At 41.1% G+C, this 10368-nt stretch overlaps 1 protein-coding gene across 1 annotated transcript; it reads left to right on the plus strand.

Moving 5' to 3' along the window:
* The first annotated feature begins 388 nt into the window (after window positions 1-388).
* Window positions 389-8766, plus strand: NDFIP1 (Nedd4 family interacting protein 1). Its single transcript, XM_019473809.1, is given in 8 exon segments — window positions 389-592; window positions 594-690; window positions 1879-2009; window positions 2962-3049; window positions 3236-3360; window positions 5298-5364; window positions 5967-6072; window positions 8624-8766. Coding segments are annotated over 7 exon segments (816 nt in total). The 3' UTR covers window positions 6071-6072; window positions 8624-8766.
* Window positions 8767-10368: the final 1602 nt, after the last annotated feature.

Raw genomic sequence — 10368 nt, forward strand, 5'->3', positions numbered from 1 at the left:
GCCTGCGTTTGCATACCTGCTTCATGCAAGTGACACCGTACATTTGATAAGCTGTACGGTTATTTATACAGAGCCTGTGGGAAGCACAGCGCACAAAATAAACTGCCTCCTTTTCAGTCATACAGTGTGAAAGGTTGAAGGGAAATGGCAAGATTCATATTTATGTGTATCATTATGTAATGTATCCATGAAAAAACCCTCTTCCTTAGCAAATCCAGAGGCAGCAATGGAGTCTTTTGTTGGATATCTCCTGATATTTCCTCGACTAAAACAGATGCAACTGCAGCTCCTAAGCAGTGTGAGCTGAGGAATCTGAGGAAGTACCAGGGAAATGGAAAGGTATTGGAAAGATGTATGCTGTGCTTTGTCGAAGTCCAGGTGTGTGAGGATGTGGTTTAAAAACACATTAAAGCTGAGATGGCATATTGATCATTTCAAGTGGGAGTGCTTCGGAGGGAAGCTGAGCAGCTGCTCGGATGTCCCATGGTGCCGTAGAACAGCCTTCTTCCAGAAGAGTCTGTTGTGTGCAATTAAAACTACAGGGGTAATTTCACAGAACTTGAGAAACCCTGTTAACCTCTCTTGTGTGTGCGTCTGTTCAGCTGCAGAATGAAGAGGAGCCAGGCGAGACTGCACCAGTGGTGAATGATGCCCCTCCACCTTACAGCAGCATTTCTGCGGAGAATACAGGTAAATTTAACTGAAAGGAAATAGCTAGGTTTGCTCTCTTGTTCTTTCTTACCTCCTTAATTGTTCTCCTTATTGACGGGTGGCATTGCAGCATCCTTACCAAGGCTGCAAAGGACCAGAATTGATCCAGAGAGACTATTGTTACATGTGGTTTAGAAGATGCGTTTTGGCTACATTCATCTGATGTCATCCCATCAAGTGGTGTTCAAGTTACATTTCACAGTGTTCTTAGTAGATTGAAGACAGTTAAAATCAAAGTGCTGTGAGGATTTGTGGTTCCCCTCTCGTTATTTGGCATTTGGGTGATGCTGTGCTCCTTCCAAAAAGGACTTGTTACTTAAAAGGGATTAAAGAATTCTTCCTGCAGTTTTCAGGTCTGGGTTATACTTATACTGGTCATAAGGGTTATACTTCTGAATCATCATACTGTCATGTAGCTCGCTAATAGCTTTTAGCAAACCAGCTTGTTTTGTGTTGGTTATATATCAGAGTATTTTGGCTTAGGTAAATCTTTTCATTTTTCCCCTCCAGAACTTTCATAGTCCATTGTTCAAATAAGATTTGTGAACCAAATACAACATACAGTTGTATGTCAGTCTCTCCAACAGCTAGCCAGCTTTGGGTAGAAGTTTGAATATTGTGTTTCTCAAGCTACCTATTGAGAGTCCTGCCTTGGCACACTAACCGTAAAGATGTCCTATTAGTTCTGGTTCCTTAGTGTGTCTCAGCGACTGGGGCTCAGAAACGCTATGTTTGATTTTTGTTCCAATCCCTTTCCCCTCCATCAGAAAACAGTTTGGAGTCTCTGTGGAAAAATTGAGGCTTGCAGTGATCCTTCTTTGACTCACTCAAACCACTTGGACTTGAAAATATGACTACTTATGTTTACTGAAGTCATGAGAGACACAGCATGTATCATTGTTTTAAAAATAAGTACAGCCAGGCATGTTAAAGTAGCGCTCTGCATATTGCTTTGTGTTAGATAAGGTATAAGGTGCTCCTGTGTTTTTCACTTTCTGTTTTGGGATGGCAAGAGGCTAGAAGGGTGAGGAGGGGACAGGGGGGGCAGGCTTTAGCAGTCTGGGATATTGGGGTCTTTTGAAGTCATCTGAAATGCTTCTCATTCCCAACACGGTGTTCTTAAGGACTGACAAATTACCTTCTATGTAACTTTTTTTTTCCCCCCAGCTTATTTTGACTACAAGGATGAGTCAGGATTTCCTAAGCCTCCATCTTACAACGTGGCCACAACACTGCCTAGTTATGATGAGGCAGAGAGAACCAAGGCTGAAGCCACAATTCCCTTGGTTCCTGGAAGAGTGAGTATGCTTGGCTGGCTCTGTCCTTCACATTTCTTCTGTAGAATTTCTGGTTTAACTCCTGCCGATCAAGTGTCATGACTTTTTTTTTTTTTTAAGCTTTCTGGGGTGGTGATATTACACACTCCCAAGAGTTCTGTGGCTAATTTTGTTGGTTTTTTTTAACTTTCCTCTGGGCAGCTAGGATGATGTAAGACATCTCAATAATGCCAGCATGTGCTATCCAGATTAGTTTGGCAAGCTGACAGAGGAACTGTACTGTATCTGTGTGCACTGTCACTGTTTGTTTGTTTCTTGTTTTTTTTTAAAAGATTTAGGATTAATTGTTCAGCCATCTAGCATATCTACCCTTGATACTCCTGCCGCTTGCTTAGTTGACTTTTCCAGAGGTCAGTGTAGCTGATACAAGGATGATAAAACCATTCCGTCAGAATAATTATTTTTTCATTTTTTATTTCTTCTTGTTTTTTCAACATTATCTCTTGTTCAGCCTCTTCCTCCACCCCTGCTAGCATTAGATGTCTACTGCTCGTTATGCTTCTTCATAGAAGCCAAATTCCTTGCTGAGATGACAAGTTTAATTTTTTTGATGAGTAGGGGAATTCTCTACAGTGAGAACAAGAACATGCCCAATCTTGACAGTCTTAAAAAAACCCGACGAAATACTGCTAGTGACTTAATATTTCATGCCCTGAATCATCTCAGGATGAGAAGCAGGAATTTTTCCTGCTTGCATGTGGAGCCTTTTGAGATTTAGGATTCCACCCCCCGCCCCGTGGGGGGCTTTCCTTAAATTTAAATGAAGCATTTTGTATCCCTCCATTGTACACTGCTTTTTGAGGGCTATACAATTTGCTGGCCCTTTCTTGAAGAGCCACGTGCACAGCTGGGATTGCTGTATGGACTGGACTGACTTAAATCCACCCACGTCTTGCCTCCCTTTGATTTGCAGGATGACGACTTTGTGACACGGGATGACTTTGACGACACCGACCAGCTGAGGATAGGAAATGATGGCATTTTCATGCTCACTTTTTTCAGTAAGTACATGATGGAACTTACTTTTTTTTCAGGCAGCGACCCAAAATAGCTAGAGTTATTTTCACACTTATGTTTATGTAGCACCAGGAAAAACCTGTGTGCAAGGGTTTTATGGGTTTTGTTTTTTTTTTTCCCCTTGGAATATAAAGAGGGCTTGACCTGCTGCTTTTCTCCTGCTTTCTCAGTGGCATTCCTCTTCAACTGGATTGGATTTTTCCTGTCTTTCTGTCTGACTACTTCAGCTGCAGGACGATATGGAGCCATTTCTGGGTTTGGCCTGTCTCTTATTAAGTGGATCCTTATTGTCAGGGTAAGTTGTGTAGTGCAAAAACACGTTCATAGACACTGTTACTCTTTTTCCCTCGCTCATTTTAGTTCATTTATACTGAAGTTAGTTATAAATTTAGCTTTTTATAACGAAATAGATTTTGAGCCCCTTACTCACTGAGAACAGAGCTTTTTCATCATTCTGTCCTGTTTATATGCTGGAATTATTATTGTAATAAAAGAATAAAGATTGCACACCCAAGTATGGCTGTCTCTGACAGGCAAGTATGGCTCTCTCTGCTGTATTGGATCAAAATGTGTTTGTGTGTTGAGCAGTAACAATGATCTGATCTTTGTAAAACATTTGTAAAACATTTTGTAAAACATTTATCCAGAGAAAGCAAGCCCTCCCGTCAGCACAGGGACGTTTCTCTCCAGTATGAAGTTCCTTAGGTGCTCCTCTGAAAAACAAACAAACAAACAAATTTCTCTAAAATCAGGGGTAGCCGATGAGGAGAGGGAAATAGGGACTTAAAAATTAGGAGGTGTGAGGTTTGCTTTTCGCTGGAGGAAGAAGAGGCAGCCACCGCTTTGTCACATGGACGGGAGAAGCCCGCTGGTGCCCTCTGGTGCGACATGCCTGCGGCACAAGCAGCAGGGGATCAGGAAGAAGCACGCTTTTCTGTTTTGTTTTATTTCCATATAAACTCTGGGCATATCCAGGCTGTTAAAACATCCACTGTGCTCCCCTCCACCAGATCACACAGGGAGAGGAAGGGGATGACTAATCAGAACTGGTTTGTATTATGGAAGCCTGGGTGCAAGGATAGGGCCCTGCTGGGCACAGACCCCTGCCTACGGAAGCAAGAAAGGCTGACAGGCTGACGTAGTGTTTTTAAAACTTGGAGGGGGAGAAAGAGAAACCTTTCAGGGGGGGGACACGGTGGGGGGATATAGATGTGCTGATGCTGGAAGGAGTGGGAAAAAAAAAAGTCAAACTATTTTTTGGAGGGACTGTAAGAAAATATCAGAAAAGCTTTATTTGGAGCCCATGAAAAGAAGGTGTTTGTGAAAATGGCATGCAGACATCCCAGGCCAAATTTGGAATTTCAAGCAAAAAAAATCTCATTAGCTGTGTGTAAGTAGAAGTAGAGAGCATTAGTGTTAGGGCTGTCGCTTCACACCTAATCTCTTTGGGCTAGAAATTGTAATTTGTAAATACAGCATCTGTTCACTTTTTCTGTAGAAAGTTAAGATTTTTGGGGTCATCTTGTCATGGTGGTGTTAAGAACTATTTGCTGGATTAAGAGCTATGACAGAAACAGGTGACCTTAACTGTGGATTTGATTTAAACTTTGATAACAAGCTTACCTTTTGTTAGGTTTTTAAACTTGAATAGAATGAAAACAAAAAAAATTATACTGTATTTACCACTGACATAGTGAACTTTGGTGCTCTGATAGTGTCGGTGCCTTTTATTCAATAGGCAGTAATTTTCACAATAGAAAATCTTGTCAGAGGGTTCCACAGACCTGGGATTTCTTTGTCAGCTGTACTTTTGTTTGCTATACTATCCAACCTTACAGTGTAATTAGCGTGATGCACTGCTGCAAACCTGGTCTTCCCTTTCAGAAACTGCAACTGTGGTTTATAAGCATCAGAGACCTCAGGGAAAACAGGAGCATTTGCTCAGTAGTGTCTTTCTGCTCCACTCATTGCAAGAGTTTATGGCTGGGTATTGAATCTGTTCCATTCCCCTTGGTTAGAGTTGGTCTGACGTATGTAGAAAAACCTTAAATGAAAGTTCGTGGGGGTAGCTTGTTCCCTGCACTCCGTGCAGTTGATGAAATGTGGCATTCTATAAGCTCTCTTGTATGCAGCAGGCTTTATCTGGTTACTGCTGAAATTGGTGATAATAGATTTGGGTTCAGAAACTGCCACGTGCTCTAACTTGTTTCTTTCCTTCTTTTTTTTTTTTAGTTCTCCACCTATTTTCCTGGTTACTTCGATGGCCAGTATTGGCTTTGGTGGGTCTTCCTTGTACTAGGTGAGTGTTTGTTCTGGGGGGAAGAGGGAATGCATACTTAAAACTTTGCAAAGTGCAATTAGGGCTTTTGTGAGCATAGCTTTACTAGCTATTAAAATACGTGCGTATAGATGTAAAACTGAAATGTAACCCTCAGAGTACTCCTCCTCTTACTGAATGCCTGCTGCGTTTTAAAGGTACACATAAACATTGTCCTTTTGTTGTCATTTCTTGGTGGCAGCATCCTGTTCGTCATCCAGAAGGAGTAAAGAAGAGAACAATGCTTGTCTTCATAGTAACTGATGATGTATCTGTTCTTATATCTTAAATGGAAGGGTGTGTTGTGGTCTGTCTTCCCCCCCCCCACCTTGGAAGCGACTGGATCTCATTTGGAGTCAAAAGTTCTGTGATTGCCTAAGGAAAGTTTGTTTTTGAGATTGCCTGAAATTGAAAGATTAGATGTCATTGATACAAAAAGAAAAAAAAATCTTATATTAAATCGACTATTGTGTATCCCAGCAACTTAGGTCCCTCTGTACTAGTAATGGTGAGTTGAACTGCTCCCTCTCTAATTGAAGAAGCAACACCTGTGTTAACTGGACAAATGTGTTTCTTCCATCTAGGTTTTCTGCTGTTTCTCAGAGGATTTATTAATTATGCAAAGGTTAGGAAGATGCCAGATACTTTTTCCACTCTCCCCAGAACCAGAGTTCTCTTTATTTACTAAAGGTAAACTTTCTGCTTTCCTGAATTTGTTCTGTTTTGTTTTTAACTCTATTTAGTGACTCTCTTAGGCTAGACTTTTCTTCGCTTGAGTATTTTTAGAACACAAGGCAGCAGAAAACAGTTGTTTCTTGGTATCCCATACGCAGCTCCTGTTTCTACAGAGTCCAGACTGGCATGGTGGGGAGCAGAGGAATACTTGACATTTCTTCCTGAGTTTTTGCTTTGAGGAGTTGTATATTCATTAGATTGCATAACTTGAATTGTAAGAACAAAATCTTTGCCCCTTGGTATTGCACTGTATTTGGCAGGTGTGTCTTTCAGAATAAATAGCACGCCTGAAACGTGGTGTGTCCTAAACATGAGTAAAGGTCATAAAACGTTGTTAGAAGACTGTGCCAGTGTCTTTGCCTTATGTCCCACAAAGAATAATTTGTCTGAATTTTGCGTGCTGTTTGAATTTTCTGCCAAGTTCCTGAAGAAATTAAACTCTTGCGCACCTTTGCTCGTTGAAAACCCCTCCCACATACTTGAACATGCTGTCCTGCCTGAACATCTTTCAAAAACCTTAATGCCTAAAAGCCTTTCGCTTTAAGGCTGAATCTTAAGGTTGCTGCCTTCTGAATGGGACTTTAAAGAAGGAGCCTTAAGTAGTTGAACCCTTCTAGCATAATTTCCTGCTTACAGCAGATAATGGCCTTGCATTAACTGTCCCTCCCTGAGGGGAAGGAAATCCTGTAATAGGTTGCTTCCCAGATGGCGAGTGCAACATGGTGCTCCCTTTAGAAATATCATAACACTAGATTTCCCCAAGACAGGGTTGAAGCAATTGCAGCTGGGACAGTGGTATAAAGAAACCAAACAAACCCCAGCTTTAAATTGGGGGTCATTAAATTGTTCAGCTTTTAAAACCGAGGCTTGATTTTCCAAATGCACTTCCCTTTTATTAGAAACTGCAAATTGCGTAAGATGCTGCTTCGTTTCTAGTCTGTAATGAGAACATGCTGCACAAAACGGGTATTGTGCAGTGTTTTCCAGCTTGAGTTTTCCACTGGTGATAGTGTGTAAAAATAGTTCAGTCAATTTATTTAAGTGTTTCAGTTCTGTTTAACAGAGTTACGGTTTATGACCTCCTCCGGGATTTGTAATATCCTCTCAGAATGCTGCTGAATCACCAGAGGGTTTATTTCCCCCAGTTGTATGGTCACATAGTGTGAGCGTTTAAGCATCAGCTTTATCATCTCTGGTTTGTTCTCACTGAAATTTTTTTTTTTATTTTGCTTCTTTACTGAAACTTAGTTCCTTTAATAAATGAAAAATTGTGTGGTTTCTTGTTGCACAGGCTTTTCCTATGTTTGGAATTTGAAATGACAGTTTTAGAGACCTTGCTTGACTCCTTGCTTGTGAGGCTGGAGGTGTAGAGGGTTGGGGTTTTTTTTAATAAATTTTTATTTATTTGTTTGTTTAATTTTTTTGTCATTCTAGAGCTTTCAAAAAGCACTCTCTCTTTTAGATAAAATTGTGTGGTTTCTTGTTGCACAGGCTTTTCCTATGTTTGGAATTTGAAATGACAGTTTTAGAGACCTTGCTTGACTCCTTGCTTGTGAGGCTGGAGGTGTAGAGGGTTGGGGTTTTTTTTAATAAATTTTTATTTATTTGTTTGTTTAATTTTTTTGTCATTCTAGAGCTTTCAAAAAGCACTCTCTCTTTTAGATATATTGAGATAAATGTCCAGAATAATCTCTAAATATTACGACTTTGACACTTCCCCTGAAAATAAATCTTTAATCCTAAATTCTGAGCAGGGAAACCACAAAAGACTTGGATTTTCAGTGTATTACTGTTCTTAAGATTAGATTTCCTCTGCAGGACATAATGAAAAGGGCATGGTGAATGATCATTTTCATTTTAAAGCAGGGATAATTTTTAGAAAATTAGGAGGGGAGGAGGAGAGGAATAATTAGTGCAAACCAGAAAATAATAACTGGTGGAAACGAATCTAATCGAAAGCTTGGTGTTTACCATTCACTCTGCGTGTGCTGGTAACGGACGTGATCCTCGGCAGCGTCTCGGCGGAGTACCTGCGCTCTATGGCAAGTGCGAGTGGTTTGTGCTGATCTCAGGTTTAAATAGTTCTGGCCAGCGTGGCTGGAACAGGCAGTTTGTGAGAGCTGCTGTCTCTTTCGCACCAGAACGCTTGATAGAAAGATATAAAAGTCATAATCATCCTGGGTGGATGCAGCAACTAAAGACCAGAGAGTCCCATTTTGTTCTCGTAGCGCAAATGCAGTGCAGTTCCATACACCTGCATGTTTTTACGCCCATGTTTCTAAGAGCATTGTCTCACTTGGTATCTGTTTTCCCCTAAGGAATTTTCACTCTTCAGAACTGTAAAATACGCACAAAACTACTGAGTGTTTTGCTAGAGTCACGTCATTGTGTACTGAGATACTTTATAAGCCTTTAGACATCCTGCACTCTTTGTGAACTACATCCTCCTGTTATCCAAAATAACAATCTAACTATAGTTTCAATATTCAATATCCTTCTCCGACAGATGTTTTCTGGCAAATGTCTTCCTGCATTAGTGAATTCTCCCTCAAGAACAAACAGGGCACCTGCAGGAAGTGAATCAAGACTCTGGAGCAGAAGAAAAAATAATCACCTGCTTTAAAATAAATAAAAGTACTGTTGGAAAAAAAAAAAAGGAGAAGCATTTCTTTCTATTTGTTTCTAGGTGTAAAATTTTAATAATTAATGCAGAATTCTGTAATCATTGAATCATTAGTGGCTAATGTTTGAAAAAGCTATTGCAGTCGAGTCTGTGACGTGCTAATAAAGCCTTATATAGATCGTTTCTGTAGTGATTTCGGTAGCATGAGCCCTGCCCCCGGAGCCAGCAGGGGACAGGCTTGCTTTATTTCCTCCTCCATCCTGGGAGCGGGTTTGGACGCCGGTCTGTCCTGTACAGCGCGCGTAACGCTGACGGCCCGAAGGGATGATCTCAAAAGTCGAGGTGACGGCGTGGCTGTGGTTGCACACCTTTCTGCTGCTTCAATCCAACAGCACCTGTGCTGTCTGCGGCTGAAAGGAAAAACGGGTCTGTGCGGTACAGGTTCTTGAGGTGTAGATGGGAGAGTGTTATTTTGAAGGTGGCACAAGTATTACTTTTTTTAATAGTCTGTATTCTCCATGTTGTAGTATACTTTACTTTCATACTACCTACTTTTTGGACTATATAGGGGTTTTCGCGGTACACGTTGGTAGTGTGAAAATGAAAGATCACGTTGCAGCTTTGTATAAAAAAATTACCTTGCAAAACAAAGGCCTTTTTCTTTTCTTTGGCTTGGGACTTTTGAGACAATTCCTAACATACCTGTAATTCTTGCTTTTATAATTTGTGTTAGCAGAGACTATGATGCGTTATAAATGTAGATTTAATGTGCACTTCCGTGCTTTCTGCCAAGTGGTAATTCACTTTGGAGTTTTACTATGTTAAAACTGTAAATATAGCGGAACACTAATAAATGTCACTTATGTAGCAATTTTTGCTGTAGAACAGTGTTTAATTTAGTTTCCATGCTTTATTGCACCTGGTTATTGATTACAAATGCAGGTTATCCGTGGGAATTTCATTACTTTTCCACCGAAGGTGTAACACAAATCTCCGCTTCAAGGTGTCTGTCTTCCTTTTTGTAACCAGGTTTTCAAGCCCTGAGGCAGTCTTCAGTGCCGGCCTGGCAGGTCAGGAAGCGGCCATTCCATACGCTTTTGGGGGTGTGTTGGGTTTTTCCGTAGTCTCACATACATAACTTATCTGCCTCGTGTCACCGTTTGTTCGTGGTTTTGGTTCACGGCTGAACTTCTCAGATGTGTAGTCCTCACAAACAAGCAGCGGGGCTGACAAAGATGGATGGAGGTTACACAGAGACTTCCTTTTTAAACAAGAATAAGTGTACACAGAGAGAATTATTACGTTTATCCTGCAAGGCAAAATCTGTAGCATTAGGGAACTCTGAATCACATTTGCCCAAACTTGGTAGATCAGCCTTGTGTTTACTCTCTTGGCATCTGGGCCTTATTTGGTCTTGTATATTCAGAGAACTCGAATATTTGGCATTCCTGTTTCTCTTCATTCGGTGGGCTGAAGCTGCAGACACCTAGAGCTCAATCATTCCTCTGCATGACAGCGGTTCTGGGGGCGCAGGGGAGGGATGTGCTGCCGACAGCGGGTGGGTGACGGGGTCTGAAGCAACCCACGTCTGTGGGTCTGAGTTAACACCGACTCCAAGCTCAAATAAT

This window comes from Aptenodytes forsteri, unplaced genomic scaffold (genome assembly GCF_000699145.1).
Source record: "Aptenodytes forsteri isolate BGI_AS27 unplaced genomic scaffold, ASM69914v1 Scaffold54, whole genome shotgun sequence".
Taxonomy (NCBI): Eukaryota; Metazoa; Chordata; class Aves; order Sphenisciformes; family Spheniscidae; genus Aptenodytes; species Aptenodytes forsteri.